The sequence below is a fragment of the Balaenoptera physalus genome (genome assembly GCF_965194825.1).
Source record: "Balaenoptera physalus genome assembly, chromosome: 18".
NCBI classification, from domain to species: Eukaryota; Metazoa; Chordata; class Mammalia; order Artiodactyla; family Balaenopteridae; genus Balaenoptera; species Balaenoptera physalus.
This window is the reverse complement of record NC_138899.1, coordinates 3478485-3496086: the sequence shown is the minus strand read 5'-3', so window position 1 is coordinate 3496086 and position 17602 is coordinate 3478485. Positions and strand designations below refer to the sequence as shown.

At 44.0% G+C, this 17602-nt stretch overlaps 1 protein-coding gene across 5 annotated transcripts in view; it reads left to right on the top strand.

Annotated features, from left to right (window-relative positions):
- Window positions 1–17602, top strand: part of MYO16 (myosin XVI) — a 546696-nt gene that overhangs the window by 434657 nt on the left and 94437 nt on the right. For all 5 annotated transcript variants that reach the window (XM_082435257.1, XM_082435255.1, XM_082435256.1 and 2 more), the window contains one exon: window positions 16656–16758. In XM_082435257.1, the coding sequence (XP_082291383.1) occupies window positions 16656–16758 (103 nt within the window). The remainder of the gene's footprint in view (window positions 1–16655; window positions 16759–17602) is intronic.

Here is a 17602-nt window from a genome sequence, read left to right as displayed (position 1 = left end):
CACTAGATGGTACCGGGGTGCTGTCGGAGCCTATAAGTAAAGCCTGTTATCCCACCAGAAGGAATTCCTAGAGGACTCTTGAGCGATGATGAGAAACAAGCTTGCTGCCAGAGGTGATGGAGGAAATCCCAGACTTAGAGTGACACCTGAGGATCTGATGTGAACAAAGGGAAGGAGGGGAGAAGCATCAGAGGGCGTCTGGGGGGGACATTCTCATTGCAGTCGCCTAAGTACATCAGGGAAAACGACAGCTCAGAGGAAGGCAAGAACTGTGTATTTTAGGTACAAAACTTGGAACTTATCCTGTAGCTAATAGGCAGTAATGTTTAAAACCATGTGATACTGTGGTTTCATTCCCCTTCAAGCTAGATCGGGGTCGGCGAACGATGGCCCACGGGCCTCATCCAGTTGGCAGCCTGTTTATTAAAGTGTTATTGGCACCTAGCACCCCATTTGTTTACGTGCTACCTGTGGCTCCTTTCACGTTACAAAGGCAAGATTGAGCCTAAAATATTTCCTGTCTGGCTCTTTACAGAAAAAGTTAGCTGGTCCCTCCCTGAGCTGGACCTCTCCAGCACACTTTCTTCACCTGACACTGGACCAGGTCACTGTTTTGGGGCAAGATAATTGCTTGTCATGGGGGGGCTGGCCTGTGCATTGTAGGATATTTAGCAACATCCCTGGACCCTGCACACCAGATTCCAGGAGCTCTCCCCTGCCCGCTCATGACATAAAAACATGTCTCCAGACATTGCCGCATGTGCCCTGGAGGCCAAAACCACTTCGGGTTAAGAACTGTCTCTATGGGTAAACATCAAGGTCCTACTGTAGAGCACAGAGAACTATATTCAGTATCCTGGGATAAACCATAAGAGTATGAAAAGAATATGAAAAAGAACGTATATATGTGTATAACTGAGTCACTGTGCTGTACTGCGGAAATTAACACAACCGTGTAAATCAACCACACTTCAATAAATTTTTTAAAAAACTGCTTGTAGTAGTTAGGTTTTAGTGAACATGACCTTAGCTAAAGTTGAAACAGTGGGAATTTGAGGGAACTGAAAAGACAGATGTGGGGGAAAAAAAACATATTTTGGATGTGGAAATAGCACTGCTTAGTGATTATAAACACGAGGCTTCAAGCAGATGAGCATCAGGGATGAGGTCTGTAGGTCTGGCTTGGGTGTTCAGTCCAGTGCCTTGGGTCACAGTTAGGTGTCCTTCACTGAGATAATCACAGAGGACAAGCAGGTATCAGAGGGAGGAAATGAGTTTGGCTTTGGACACAGTAGGTTCAGGTACCTTGATGTGCTAAGGTAAAGAAAGCTAATAAGCTGTTGAATATGAGAAAATTCTGGCAGAAGTGGTATATTGGAATGTCATTAGATTGTGGTCAGAGTTGAAGAAAACCAGAGGGTGCAGTGTCAGAAAAGCCATGAGAATATGAAGCCTGTGGGAACTGTGACCAAAGGAATTTCTGCAGCAGAGAGAACCAGAGAAGGAGCACAGGTTGTCTGCTGTATCTCTGTGTGAGAGAGAGACGCACAGAGGGTGCCGGACAGAAGAAAGAGTGCGTACATTGAGGTGTAGCTGAGAGTCCAGGACTTTTGAAAGATAGAATGAGAAGAGGCCAGACAAGAAAAGATGGACGGTCAAGAGCTCCATGGCCTCCAAGGAATACTGTAAGGAGAGGCACCGCTTAATGTGGCCTGAAACCTTCCCAAGACTAGTGTAGGTGAGCAAGACACTTTGCTTAAATGTTTTGTAAGGGCAGGTTCCTTATAAATAAACTCCTAGCGTGTACAGACATCGCACTTGGCAGGTGGCAATTGTGACAGCAGGAGAGGGTTTTCAAGGGCACCAGCATCACACCAGGTATTGGCAACAGTTTGTGAAAGAGGTGAAGTGTCTGGGGATGCAACTGAAGTCAGAGCTTGCATCTCTTTCTCCTTTCATAACATAGACCTAGGGTCACGTGTGCACTACACACCTTTCTAGAGCAACACATGTATTATGTATTACATATAAACACAGGTTTAAAGTTAATCCATTTTGTCATTTTCACTGAAGTTGATCCACTCAGCAGTCCTGTTTTTAGATGGTTTTGGGATAGTTTAAAAATGGTTTTAAATAAATCAGCCACAGGCTTCTTTTAATACCACCCAGTCAGAAGGTGTAGAAGAAGACACATCTGAAGAAAAATGGGGACTTGAAAAGTGTTTTAAACAGTCCAATGAATAAGAGAAAAAGTGTGCTGCTAGGTAGCACTTGTGCAGGGCACAGTGGCCTGGAGAAGACAAGATCTTTGCTGATTTCTCCTAATGAGCACATCTGCTCCCCCCGCTTGGGACCGACGCTGCTGAGGTAACCAGCACCTCTTTGCTGCTATGAAGTGAGTCCCTGCAAAGGTGGGCAGTGAATTCCACCTCGGAGATGGTGGCCAGGTGCCAGCTAGACAAAAATGGCCAATTCCCCTTAACATATGTTACAAATACAAATAAGAAATAAGTGACTATGAAATTGTTGTGCTTTCACTTGATGTCTAATATGCGATGTGATGGTACAATCATTAGTTTTCATATATTTACATAAGGGGATGGTCACCAGCAAAGCAATATCCCTGAGTTATTATTAAAATAATATTAAATATTAAATATTATTTGAGTGCATTTACTTTATAAATGCATATACTTACATATAAATATTATAGATTTAATTATCTTACTATATAAAATAATATTTAAATAACCATTAAAATTTTATTCTCTCCCACCTCCTCTCATTTCTTTTCTTCCTATCCTTCCTTTAGTCACTCAGCCAGCAGTAGCTTGTGGAATGTCTTCAACATAATAAATACTGTGCAGTACGTTAGGGATAAAAATATAGAATGCATAGACTATTCTCCTTTGCCTCGGAAGCTAGGGAACTCGAGGATGACAAAGGGAGTGATGAGATAGAAGAGGATGCGTGCGGTGTCTACTCCAGGCGGGTAGGTTTCCAGGGAGGGGGTTCACAAAGTCTCTTGGAGTAGATGTCCTTGACCCCAGGCTTGAAGACCACTTAGGTTTAACCAGAAAAGAAATCAAAGAACAGTCGTCCACACAAGCAGGTGCAGAAGGATGAACTGTGAGTTCAGTGAAATTCAACGTGACAGGAGTGCGTGATCCTGACGGCCGGGATATGTTTAACTAGGGAAACGCAAAGCCTGTAAGAAACTAGGACCGCGTGCTGAAGGTGGGGAGTCCCCGAAAAATGCTGAGAAAAACGGTGTGAGGATTTGGAAAGACCGGGCAAAGCAGGCGCAGTTAGGAGACTATCGATTCCAGGAATTGAGACATAAGTAGTTGAGGCTTTATGGTGAGAACTTAACTGAGAGGAAGAGGACAGAAACTTTAGAGATGTTTCGGATGTGAGATGATCAATACACGTTGGTGGACCTGTCTTTAGAGATGTCCAGGTTTCCAGGTGAGGAGGTGGAAAGACGGTAGATCCCACATAGGAGTATTAGGAGGGGATGTAGAACTTGAGGTGTGCATCGGATATCCACACTGGCTGTCCAGGAGGCAAGGGTGCGTATTGGTGTGAAGTTCAGGAAAGTGGTTACTGTGTCTCACATACACACAATTTTAACATCAGTTTATAAGGGATCCTTACAGCCTTGAGGGTTCTGAGACGGCTCAGGGAGAAATTCCAGGAGGGGCAAGAAGCAAGTGCTGAAAAGCACATGTATTGATGAGAAGGATGGAGGGGATGAAGTGTATAAAGGAGGCTGAGAAGTTGTGGAACAGCTGAGGGGCAGCCTCGAAGAATGGCAAGGAGACTATTTCAAGGAGGAAGGAGCCAGTGGTTTCATATGCCACAGAAAGGTCAAGTTATATGAAAACAGAAAGGGTCGCAGGAGAAAAAAGCCCTGAAATGCAACCATTGGATTTGACAGTAGAGAATTTGTTAGCTATCTTGACATATGAGGTTTCGATAAAACAATGGGCACAAAAATGGAAACTGGATTGCAGAGGTTGGAGAGTATATTGGGATGAGGAAGAGAATTGGATTTGATTATTGTTCTAATGCTAACCCACCCCTTGCTAATTCTCAGTTACCACATCACATTGTGGTAAAACACAACTTTCAAAAGGGGAAAATCATGACTGTCATACAAATGTGTTATGAACACCTATCAAAGATTTTATTCAGTTCCTTAGGTAAAGAGGAGACTAATAAGGTGCTAAAACCAGATCTGATTTACAAGTGAAGAATTTATTTACAGAGATTATATTCTCTAGGGGCAAAATTTATTTACCCAGCCATGACGAACATCCTTTGTGTTGCTTTGGACAAAAACTATCTGCATGTCATCAGTTTCTATAGTTTAAGTTCTATCACAGCAGAGCTGCAAAATAGCTGAGTTAAAAGCAATCAAAGATTATACTTCTATAGAATTCGGTAATCACCAAGGGTCCACTGGACAATGCCCAACATTCTTTTGAGAGGACATGCAAAGGCAAGACCATATCTTGTTCACCATTTTCCCCAGTATCCAGCAAAGTGTTGTACACATGTTAATCTTAATGGTAATTATCAAGAGAAGTGATAGAAAAGCTAGAGATGATTAGAACCAGAACTTTTAAATGTGTGCAATGCCAAAGGTGTATAGTATGTTACTGGACATGAAGAGACAGAGCATTTTGCATATTATTAATTCCTCTAGGGTTCTAGTCAATACTAACTTTAATCATGCCTTCTCTGAATTAAAACTTTCATTAGAGGCATCAGTACCTAATGGTGAGTGATATACTTAAGTTTCCAAGATATCTCAAATAGCATGCATCTTACATCATTTGGACTTATCCAGCCAATATTTTCAAATAGTAATAATAAGTAGTCAATATTTAATATGACAATTATGTGCACATCTTATTTTCCCTCAAAATATGGGTGTACTGGGTTCTAATTCAAAAGTGTTAGTTACCCTTCACTATTTGTTATATCATTCAAGGGTAACATTATCGTATTTAAAGTGTCTCATTAAGAGAGAAAAAAAATAGATGTTAAATTTTTCCTTTTGATCCTATTTTCTTAAAAATGTTCATTCCTTGCATTTCTTGGCTCAAGATGACAACTCAGTTAACTGACATTAGAATTTACTGCTGCTAATTTTCCATGACTCACCACAATACAAATGTCAATTTTGTCTTTTTTTTTAGTTTCTTTTTCTTTTTTTTATTTTCATATAATTTTTAAAGTTTACTTTCCATTTTCAGTTATTACAAAATATTGGCAATATTCCCAGTGCTATACAATACATCCTTGAGCCTATCTTATACCCAACAGTTGGTATTTCCCCTTTCCCCATGCCTACATTGCCCCTTCCCCCCACTGGTAAGAGTTTGTTCTCTATATCTGTGAATTTGCTTCTTTTTTGTTATATTCAGTAGTTTGTTGTATTTTTTAGATTCCACATGTAAGTGATATCATATGGTATTTGTCTTCCTCCGTCTAACATTTTACTCAGCACAATGCTTTCCAAATCCATCCATGTTACTGCAAATGGCAAAATTTCATGCTTTCTTGTGACTTAGTAATATTCCATTGTGTATATATACCACATCTTCTTTCTCCATGCATCTATCAGTGGACACTAGGGTTGTTTCCATGTCTTTGCAATTGTAAATAGTGCTTCTCTGAACCTTGGGGTGCATGTATCTTTTCTAATTAATGGTTTTGTGTTTTTTGGTTATATACCCAGGAGTGGAACTGCTGGGTCATATGGTAGTTCTGTTCTTAGTTTTCTGAGAAACTTCCATACTGTTTTCCGTAGTGGCTGCACCAATTTACATTCCCACCAACAGTGCACAAGGGTTCCCTTTCCTCTGCATCCTCACCAACATTTGTTATTTGTAGACTTTTTGCTGCTAGCAATTCTGACAGATAATGAGGTGATACCTCGTTGTGGTTTTGATTTGCGTTTCCCTGTTGATTAGCAATGTTGAGCATCTTTTCATGTGCCTGCTGTCCATCTGCATTTCCTCTTTGGAAAAATGTAAGTATTGGATGACGGTATTTTAAAATTAATGCTTTTGGTGTGGTATTTACATACAATGGAATATATTATTCAGCCTTAATAATGAAGGAAGTTCTGCCATTTGTGAGAACATGGATGAACCTGGAGGACATGATGTTAAATGAAATAAGCCAGACACAAAAAGACAAATACGGTATGATCTCACTTATGTGTGGCTCTAAAATAGTCAAAATCATAGCAACAGGGAGTGGAAGGGTGGTTTCCAGGGGGAGGTGGGGAGGGGAAAACAAGGAGGTGATGGTCAAAGAGTACAAAGTTTCAGTTCTGCAAGATGAGCAAGTCCTAGAGGTCTGCTGTACAGCATTGTGTCTATAGTTATTAGTACTGTATTGTTATCTTAAGAATTTGCTAAGAGGGTAAATCTTATGTAAGTGTTCTTATCACAGATAAATAAGTAAATAAATAAAAATAAAGAAGGCAGAAGGAAACTTTTGGAGGTGATAGTTATGTTTATGGCATTGATAGTGGTGATGGTTTCACAGAGGTACAGTTATTTCCAAACTCATCCAGTTGAATGCATTAAATATGGACACACCTCAATAAAGCATTTTTAAAAATAATGAATACTTTCCAAAATTAACAAACATGATTGGGTTCAGATACTGAACCCCAACTCTTCATTCAGCTCTTGTCACACATTTTCAAAAGTAGACATTCAAAAGAAAATTTCATCACTGTGCAAATCGGGAGATGTAGTTTCAGTGCCAGGCTGTTCCCTCAGAGATCATACTAATTTCATTCTTCTTCATGATCTGCTAACCAATTATAATAACAATGATATTCAGAATACCAGGTTCCTATGGTTGTAAGTAACTCAATTCACTATCTGAAATTGACATAAACGTATTGAAATCATAAAATAACTGGCATTAGCCACCAATCTTCATAAAATGTTTTAGCCATTTACCTGGAGAAGAAGTGTCTTGTGTTTAGTAGGGAGAGAAAACACTGGAACAACCAATATTTCCAACAAATAAATCAACCTGCCTTGGTTTCCTGTTCCTACTTAAAGATAGGAGGTCAGACTAACCCCAGTGGATATTTGGTTAGGGAGCAAATTGCTTTAGGAACCGGATAATTTTACTGAAACCACAAAGCTTAGAGAGGGCTCTCATTTAGGCTTAAACAACAAATGAACAGCTGTTCTTTTCAGTTTAAGGAAACAAGCTGTTCTTGTACCTGATAAATACAGGCTATGGCTCAGCCAGTAAATTCTGCAAAGTGTGGAGGGGGAAGGATGGAGCACGTCAGCTTCAACGTCCTCACCGACTGCGCTAAGCATCTTCTTGGGCGTGTGTAACGGGATCTGCAAACAGCAGCACTGGGTTCTTCTCCTGCAACCGTTAGTTCAACTCCATCGCAGATTCAGTCCCCCGAGAGGGCCCAGCTTTAAATGTCCCCACAGTAGGTGGCCCTGCAGTGCCGTGCATGCAGGGATGGGATTTCTGTGTGTAAAAATATCCTCCGGCCCTATTAGAAGCAAGTACAACCCTGGCCAAGAAACAGATTACCTGCTGCAAAGGCTGCTCAGGAAATGGAACTCTGTGTATATTTCACACCAGGACACCTTTAATTGAGTGTTTCACTTCCATCCATTTACTGAATAATTCGAATGTTCTTCCGTTGTACAATTAAAATGAAAGGGTGGGGCGGGCTTGAAGTAAGAGAACTGGAGAGCATTGTCATGTAAATTCTAGGCAGATGCTCTGAATTCAGTTTTTATCTGCAGTGGTAGTGGCTAATCCCAGAAGCCAAGGTAGAATTTCGCATTCTTTTTTATTATTCAACTCCTGTATTGTCTGGGATGAGAGCCTCCGGCTTAATTACATGAAGTGCCTGAATGAATGCCGCACAATTAAGGCCGCATCTCCGGACAGTCTGCTTGGCCGCGGGCTCCGGAGTGAGATGCTTCCGAGGAAGTGACCGTGGTGTGAGTGGATTCGTTTCGGTTGTGGTCGTCGTCGGTACCCACCGCCTTCACCATGCCGGCCGCTCACAGGCTGCAGCCGGTTGGCACATTAGCGGTCAGAGCCAAGGGAAACAGCACACCTTCGGTAGAACTCACACAGAATCATCCGGGGGTTTTCAGGTGAAGGGTAAAAGGGCTTCTCCAGGGCCTCTCAGCTGGCCCAGGAAGTAGGGTCCAGCATCCCCCTCACTCTCCTGTATTATCTCCTTTCTCTTGCGTCTGCATCTCCACCAGCAGTGATGTAAAAGCCAGGCGCTGAGTTTGAATTTTGGACGCTGGGTTTTAGAGTCGTAACAGGTAAATGCCTAATAAATGTGGCTGTGATGACATTAAATAATAGCATAATAATGTCATTAAAATAACAGTCACAAAAGCAGCACCCCCCCCCCAGCATAATGAGGGAGGAAGAGAAGGAGAGAGAGAAGGGGAACATCATCTCGACACAGGAGGCTTGGAATTTAAGGCAGTAGCAGGGAGCCTTGCTCTCTACATTTCCTGTCTTATTAATAGTCCTCGTTTATACATTAATCTGTATGATGGTTACCTTCATCCTTTCAGGCTCAAAAACAAAAGCAGCAAGTATCTGTTTTTGTCCCATCTCGTACACATTTAGTAGGAGCCGTATTAGCCTCAGAATTCTGTAGACTGGACTAAGAACCTAGCTTTGCTGTAAACTACCTTTTTGCAGTTATCGTGTAATCTCTGTAAATGTCGTTCTGCGGTTGCTGTGAGAATTCAGTGATGACATGGACTGACCGATCATCATACCTGGACTCTTTAGGCACTGGATAACTCTTCCTTGGTGTTTCTCCCTTCCTTCCGTCTCTCTCTCCCCACCTTGCTTCTCCCCTGACCCATTTTGAACTCCAGAGAATTGCGTGTAGAAGTTAGGGATGACCCTCACCAAGCTAGTCACCCAGCCTCGGACAGAACTGTCACGTGGGCGTGAAGCTCTGGGGTGACATCAGCGGGGCAGCTCTTCCACCACTACCGCCCACCCCCCCCCCCAGCAACTCTTCCCAAGGACTCTGCTCCTAGGGGGCTCTTGAACCAGGAAACCCATGGGAATGTGAAGAGCCACAGTGCCTTTGAATGGTGTAACCATTTTCTAAAGATGACGGCAGCCTATTTACCATCATTTGGAAAGAGAAGAGAACTGAGTCTTGCCCAGTGGCTTGAGCAGTAGGTCTGGAATTGTCATGGTAACGATGGAAAGACTTTTCCCCTTAATAGAGTCACATGTAGATCCTGAGGGGCTTAATGGTGGTCCCAACAGATGTAAAAGGAAACTCAAGACCAAATTCCAGTTCTGAACACTCCAGGAGACCCCAAGGCCATGGCAAAAGACAGCTAACCTCCCCTTCCGGTTCTTCCTGTAAATATACAGGAAAAGGGGGTGCCTACTAAGGAGGGGATGTAGGTGAACCCACTGGAAACTATCAGACTGACGAGGGCACAGCAGGTGCAGAGAAATGTTGGGGGGGTGGGCAGAAGTGGCTTGATAGGCTTGATGCAGAGGACCTGTGGGAAGCTGATAGAAGACGGGCAGGTGCCTGTGATAAAGACTCCATTGGTCCGCTGAGCAGCTCAGGCTTTGCCACGGAGGAGGTGGGCATGGGGGGTGGAGCAGAGCCCACCCATCACAGGACCGTCAGCTCCGGGGGCTAACACCCAGACCAACCGACAACCCTAGCTGGGATTTCTAAACCTTAAGAGTCACGGAAGAAGACAAAGAATGGGTAACACTTAACACAATGGATTTTTGTGTGAACTAGAGGATTTTGGACTTTTTCCCTTTGCTTTTGCATCCTTTTCTTTAAAAGGAAAAAAAAGCGATCCTCTTTAGTTGAAAAGCCCTTGTGCAAATCCTCCCTCTCTGTGTCTCATTTCTCCTTCCTGTCCTCCCCCCAACCTCCACGTTGAAATAGATTCTGTTTCTCTCTCAAGCCCACTTGTGCTCCTCCTGCTTCATACTTCTCACTATTTTCATGACGTAAGTCAGCCCCGTTGCTAGGCAGCCGTTATGCTCCACCTACCACTCAGCATCCTGAATGCTGGAAATTAGCCCCAAATAGCTAGGAAATCACCCTTCTGCACCTGCACTGTGTTTACCGTGAGAGCAGGAATATGAAGAGTGCAATGACAGTCCAGGCAAGTTTGTGGAAGGGGTGAAATGCATCCCTGTCGAACCATAGCCAGACGGCTTCGTTCGTGCTACACGCCAGGTAGAGAAACCACACAGGGCCCTGTGGGAAAAGTTCAAGGGAATGGTTAGAGAAGACACTGTGTCTTCATCCTATCAGAACTAAACCATAATGAGCGAGATAACCTGGAGGAAAACAGAAATACACAAAAATAAGCATGGATAGAATGTAGGGCTCGTAGATTTCTACAAGTGTTGCCTATACGGTCTGACCATTCTTCCTTGCCGCTGAAAAGCAAAACACCCCAAAGCTTCGCTTGATTCTATTTCATGCTCAAGCTGTTGACCTTTTCTTTATTTATGAACCTCGAGATCCCAGTTCTTGCGCTTCTCCACCATCTGCTAATGTCTTGATGCCGTAGGATTCTGGTTTCTTCTGGACATTGTCTCAAGTCCTCAATCACAAATCCAGCAGCCCCTTGTCAGTGCTGACATGGTTGAACGTCTCCACAAGGGTTAGTGCTGTGGACCCCGTCTCACGCTCTGCCTTCCCCGGGCTGCTCTGAAATCACACAATCCCAGCCCCACCTGCCCCTCCCCCCCTCCTCCCGCACCTGCCTTCACCTGCTGTCTCTCTCCATCTTTCCTCCGATGGAGAGCTGCCTCCATGCTCCATTTTCCTCTTTCTGTGGGTTTTCCAGGCCTTTCTCAGGTAGAAGGAGGTTAACGGGAATCCTCAAGCATTCTTTTGTTGTTCTCAAATAAGTAATTAAAATATGTCCCTAATAAGAGAAATGTCATCAGGTCTTGAAATAAGAAAACCACATCTTTCCGGAGATATCATTTTAGCCAGGAAAAGGCACGTGTAATATTTGAGCATGTGCAGTGAAATCAGAGCCCATCTTGGTGACCAGTGCATTTCTTGGCAGAGTATCTGGCTTGTAATAGCTGCTCAAAGAATGTTTGCTGAATAGAATTCAATTTTAAGTGGTTTCGGGATTGAAGCTGTCACGACAGAATTTTCTTTGAGAATGAAGAGATGAAGTCAATATTCAGCAAACAGAAACAATTTCAGAGAAGTTGCACCTAAGTTTATTTTTTTTAAAGCATTAGCTTAATATATATCCCTTGCATCTTTCTAAGGCAATGATTCTACAATTTCATGATAGTCAACTAAGAGTCACTACAATGTTTAACCAGACGTCTACAGTCACTGCATAAGCCCTTTTTTTGTCTCTGGGACTATGAGGGATAGAATGTCAAGGTTCTCCTTGAAACTAGAAGGAACAACCACTTTTGAAAAGAGGAATATTTATTTCATCACTTTCCTTAGGTTCTATTGTACTTTACATTTCTTAATTGTGAGATTTTTCTCTGCTACTTCAACGTCAATCTACCCATCTTAGAATACAGAGACCTCAAAATGAAAAGGACCAGTGATGTGGTTCTTTCACTTATAATTTTGTAAGGTGTGGTCATGTCTGTTATTCTTTTATTGTCATTCATATTCTTGATTCTGTGAGTGCATTGAGGAGAGGTTTCATGAATCCTTGATGTAGAAAGAGCACTTAATGACGAGTGTGTGTGTTATAGAATTTTTCAGTAACTATGATGGAACTTGCTGGGAAACCCCACACTTATATATTGGCAACTTAGGATGTAGACTGGCAGGAAGGGAGGATGAAAGTCATCAGAGACATGTTCACAAGAGAAGTGAGGCACATGGGGCGTCTAACACAGTTATAGGTTTCAACTCTGTTACCCCGAGTAACAGAGAACCCTGAGTATTCAGAACCGTAATGGAAAGAGAACCAGTTTCCCACATGGTCAGTACTGTCCTGTTTGGTCAGACAGAAGGTCATGACAGAGAAGAGACTGACCCCGGCTGAGGAATTGACAACCAGGGAGGCACTAGGTCTGGTTCGGGGGTGTTGGTGACATTGGTCTATAGCTCCTTTGGGAGTTTCACCTCCACTCCCCGTTTCTGGTTCTCCTGAGTTGCACTGACTGTTTCCTTCTGTTTATGCAGCATTGGCCCAGGGAAATAACTACTCTTGCCAGACTACTCCATCTCAGTAAACGTCAACTTCATCCTCAGTCTCCTAGGTCAAGAAACTTGACGTCATGCTCTCTTCCCTTCACATCCGCATCAGTGCACTGGGAAATCCTATTGGATCTGCCTCAAGTGTGGACAGAGTTCAACCAATTCCTACCATTCCCGTTGCTTCCATCCTGGGCTGTGGGAAGAGTGTCCAGAGGGTCTCCGCAGCCCCCCGCTTGTTCCCTCTGCCTGCTCTCAGCCTCACAGCTGAGACGATTCTTTAAATGTCAAGTGATGTGACTCGTCTGCTCAAAGCCTTGCTCGCCAGAACTCTCAGAGTCAAAGCCAAAGTCCTTGGAGTCACTGGTGGGGTCTTCGTCCTCACCCTGTGTGGATACCTCTGTGGGTCCATCTCCTCCATCTTTCCTCCCCCTTTTCTTCTCCAGCCATGCCTGCTTCCTTGATTCCCTAAGCAGGTACCATCCCACCCCAGGCTTCCAGACCCCATGCCCTCAATTTGGATCCCTGTTCCCCAGAGAGAACCATGCCTCCTTCCTCACCAGCAGGTATCTGCTCACCCTGAAACCTTCCCTGCTTTAGTTTTCTCCATCTCTCTTGTCGTATCTGACTGACATCCGTCCTCATTTACATTTCTATTATCTCTCTCTCCATCATGGGATGTAAGGGGTATAAGGAGCTGTTTTGTTTCCTGCTGCATTCCCAATATCTATTTTGTGCTCAGTCAATATTGGTTGATTGATTGAATGAGCCCGAGCGAGTGAGCCACAGGACCCAGATTCTGGACGTGGAACTAGATGCCAATCATGCCCCTCATCCCAAACCAGGATGAGACAAGAGTGAGTCAGCTGGGAGAGTTAACGTTGACTTCTTAGAGTCGGCTGGTTTATCTGGGACGCAGGGCAGGTGTCAGCCTGAGGATAGGGAATCTTCAGTGGGTGGAGGTGACCACCTCTTGGGCAACAGAGGCCAGGAGGGTGTGGGGAATGAGAGCGAAGAAGTCCCTTCTCCAGCCACACCAGCACTCTGAGGACCACGTGCAGCTCCAGGCTCGGGCTGGTTATTTCCATTTGGTCTGAAATTGAAGTTTCTATGAGATCATCCTTCAGTGCAGTGATGGGCCCGTGACACCACCCAGAGATGACACTCACATTCCAAAAGACAAGATGTTTTTAATTACACTAAAATAGAGTACCTCACCCTGTCTAAGATGACGTCTTTGTCTTTTCGGTTGAAATGTCAGAATTATACCATTTTAGGTGTCAAAAGAACAATATAAAATGAGAAAAAAAGGCACCAAGTGTTAAGATTTTTTGTTCTGACTTGTTAATACTGTATTCAGATACTTGAATTATGTCAATTCACTTCTTGGTGATAATTAGCAAAGTTCCAGAATGAGACAATTATAAAAGAATGAGAAGATAATTTGAGTGATTTCATTTCATTGTGTGACTCTGGGTAAGTGGTGGAAACGCGCTGATTTTCCTGAGTGTTTGAATGAGTCTGTATGTCATTATGAGTTTAGTTTACTGCTAAAGAAGAGCTCAGTCACCCAAAGGTCAGAGAACCAAGAGCTCTTAGCTCTGCATGTCCCGTAGGCTGGTGGTTACTGTGTGTTTCGCCGTTTGGGACTTTGATGCTCAGCCTCATCACTTTTCACTCTGGAACCATCTGGGGCCAGGGCTGCTTCCTTCCCGCCTCGGCCGGAGCGATGGTGGTGGAGACATTGCCTCCAGAGTCAGGCTGCCCCAGGTTCAATCCCAGACCCTTTCACCATCTGTGTCAGGTCCCTAGGGCTGCCCTCACAAAGCACCACACACCGGGGGGCTGCGAACAACGCAGATGTACTTCTCACAGTTCTGGAGGCCAGAAGTCCAAAATCAGGGCATCACCCGGGCCCTGACCCTCTGAGACTCTGGGTGGACTCCTTCCTTGCCTCTCTTGTCTTCGGGTGGTGGCCCCGCAGTCCTTACAGCTGCGTCACCTCCATTGACACACCTCCCTGTGTCTCTGTGTTTACATGGCATTTTCTCTTCTTATAAGGACACCAGTCCTGTGGAATTAAGGCCCACCCTACTGACCTCCTCTTAACAGCATTACATCTTCGAAGACCCTATTCCCAAGTCAGGTCACGTTCACGTTTCTTTTGGGGAGACACAATTCAACATCATCTGTGTGAACTTGGGCAAGTGACTTAATTTCTGTGACCACCAACTTCTCACCATCAAAAGGAGATTATCATCCAAGCCCCCTGCATCTTGGAGGAGTGTGCGAGGCGACTTCTGAAAAGTCCCCTGCACTCATTCGGTGCTCGAGAAGTGTCATTCCCCATCCTCCACCCCCCCAGCCCAATTTCTTCATTTATGCATACTTTCTACACGCATCGGCAATCGAGCAGACACCATGGGATGTGCAGAGATGACCCCGAGCCCTGGGGAAGCTCGCACACTCTGAGGACAGATAAAAATTAAATTATTGTTTATAACAGAACATAGAATTTGGGTCGCACACATGTGCGGTACTGAGAGAGGGGAAGATTACCCGCTCGGTGCTTTGCCAAGGGCCTCACAGCAAATTTGCTGCAAAGCTGGAACCTGAATCTGGGTTTAGATCCCCAATCCAGTTTCTCTCCTATTCAGACACATTGCACGGTTACATCAGTTATCACCTTTGAACCACTTACACATTATAACACATAATCCCTGTTTGCCCACTGATGCTCTGATGTCATGTACCAGCATCTCTTGGGGATGCCCGTCACCTTCAGGTGGTCCCTCCACTGCCCCCGCACACTCTCCTCCCGGTTCCCGGCCTTCCGCACACTGCTGGGTAGAAAATCATGTTCTTGCCTCTTATCAAAAAAAAAAAAAAAAAATCACTGAATACTTCCATCATCCATAGATCATTTCAGACCATTCGGTGTGATCAAAATGATGAGCAAGATTTTTCAGAGCCGTGCCTCTAGCACTACAATTCATGTTCAGTCTCCGTTGCTTGCTATTTTTACCCCCTCCTGTACCCTGAGTTGATACATGAGCGAAAGTCTATATGTGAGAAGGGAGGGTGTTGCTGATGAAGCCGTATTTATTTTGTCTGACTCATGGCTAGCGATATCATGACAACTCTCAATCCAGGACAAATAATATGGTAAGTTTTCGGTGACAGTGCTAAAAGGATTTTAGAGGGGAAATGAAAGTCTGCTACTGAAAAAGTCACACAGGTGTATTTTCTCAGTATTTATGTTATACCCCGGCCCACAGTTCCTGCTGCGCTTCCCCCTCCAACCTCGCTTCTCTACTGCACTTGCAGAAATAAAGAAATGCGGTGGCCGCCAGTGGGACACGTCCAGCCCTCTCAGTGCTCGGCTGGATGGGGGTGGTGAACCGGGTGTGTAGGCGACACACCGCCTTCCTTAGATGCCCTCAGGAAACAAAGGGCTCATTTGAGAAGATGCCAAATTTGCTGCAACCAACTTTAGATGAAAAGCTAATCTATTTTACAGAAAATAACAGAAAACTTAGGTGATTTAATTATCACCATTGAGTTCCCAGGGCAGCCCAACGTGAGGATCATAAACACACCAGATGCAGTTAGATGTTTTTCTCGCTTCCCCTGTCTCTCCCCCTCCCCCTCTTCCCCTTCCTCCTCCTGCTCTTCCCCCTTCTCCTCCGCCTCCTCCTCCTAATGTGGTTTGGCTTCATGTCAGGCTAAATGCCGTTAAGTGCAAATGAAAATTTCACATAGATTTTTTTTTTAATGGGTCATATAATTTTGAAAGGCATTTTTTTTAGAAACCCATAGGAAAACTTTATATAGTCATGAATTTCAGCCAAAGAGTGAAATTTAATTATTCTGAGGAACTTTCCAAAAATAAAATGTCCTTCTAGAAGATTTAAAATACTCAGTATCTACTCAATGGGGAGGAAGCTTCTCTACCTCTCACTTAAATAAAACTTGTGGGTGTTTTGGCGTCCCTTTATTACAGATACTAACTACCTCTAGATTCACTCTCAAACACTAACAGAGAATGTTGGAATACCTTAAAAGGTGTATTTTAAGAGTATTCTAAAAATTTAAATGAGAACTAATAGATTCATATTCTTCCTCTTCGAAGTTTCTTTTGATAAAGGGTTTGCATCACTCCTGATAATATTAAAGATACATTACAGGATTGAGAGATATATTTGGTTCCTTTTAAAATCATTTTCCTTGTAAAGGATAAGGGCTGTTTCCTAGTGGTCCAATGTGAAATGCACAATGGATGGAGATTTGGGGGCACGTGGGATAAAGTAAGAATGGGAAAAGTTTCAGAAACAGGGTAACAAAGGCAACCCTGTTGAAGATAATCCTTTAATGACCAATTCAGTCATGGCTTTCCTGTCCCCACTGCTCTTTGCAGGTATAAGCCCTTGGCCGAGACCCTCCCGGACGACAAGAGGATGCTGCCGGCCGAGGAGAGATGCCGGCTGGCTCTGCAGCAGTGCCCGTTACCAGGCTGGCAGGTGGGTGACCTACAAGCTCCTACCAGAGCAGTTAGCGTTTCCAGTAGGTGAGCCGAGTCCCCACGGGGAGCTGCCCCCGTCTCACTGGCAAAAACAAACTGCTGTGATGTGTTTGGCAAAGAGAGATGCCAAGTGTAGTCCCTGGAAACATATCAGTCCTTCTGATTCACCGGTTTCGTCAGCAAACCCAGGATGAAGGAAGCTCGGAGCCTCTGTTTACAGCGTGGGGAGAAGTCCGGAAACCCCACTAAGTGTGCGCACATCCCAGACCCCAGTGCTGGTACCAGAGCTTTCTGGAGTGTCTAAAAGAGAGCAGAAGTCAGAGGAGCCAAAACGGGGGGGATTGGAAGAGCCCAGGGGTCTGCTGGAGGGATACCCAGGCTTCCAGAAGGAGGAAGGAACAGGAGACGGAATAGCAGGGAGATGCTCCCCAGAGACACAAGGGCACAGTTTGGATTTTGTTTAATCCCTGAAGCAACTCAGAATGCCACCGTGACTAGGGTTAGGAAGAGAAAGAGGAATTTGAAAAGTAAAAGAACTGAGAAGGTAATGTTAGAGCAATAACAGGAAACAGAATAGAGTCCGCGACACCACGAATTATTGCAAGTTCCTAGGTACAAAACGTCTGAACGTGCATTGGTGGCAGAGAGCTTGGTGGCCAATAGCTTCTTCAAAACATAACCATTACTGGAAAGCAGACATAAATTTACTGGAAAGCAGACATAAATCTCATTCTTTAAAAATGAGAGGGAGATAGAGCATCTTCAAGTGAAAATGAATGACAGTTGATGAGGCCAGAAAAGAGTACTTTAGTGCAGAAATGACATGAAGAGAAGGTTCAGAA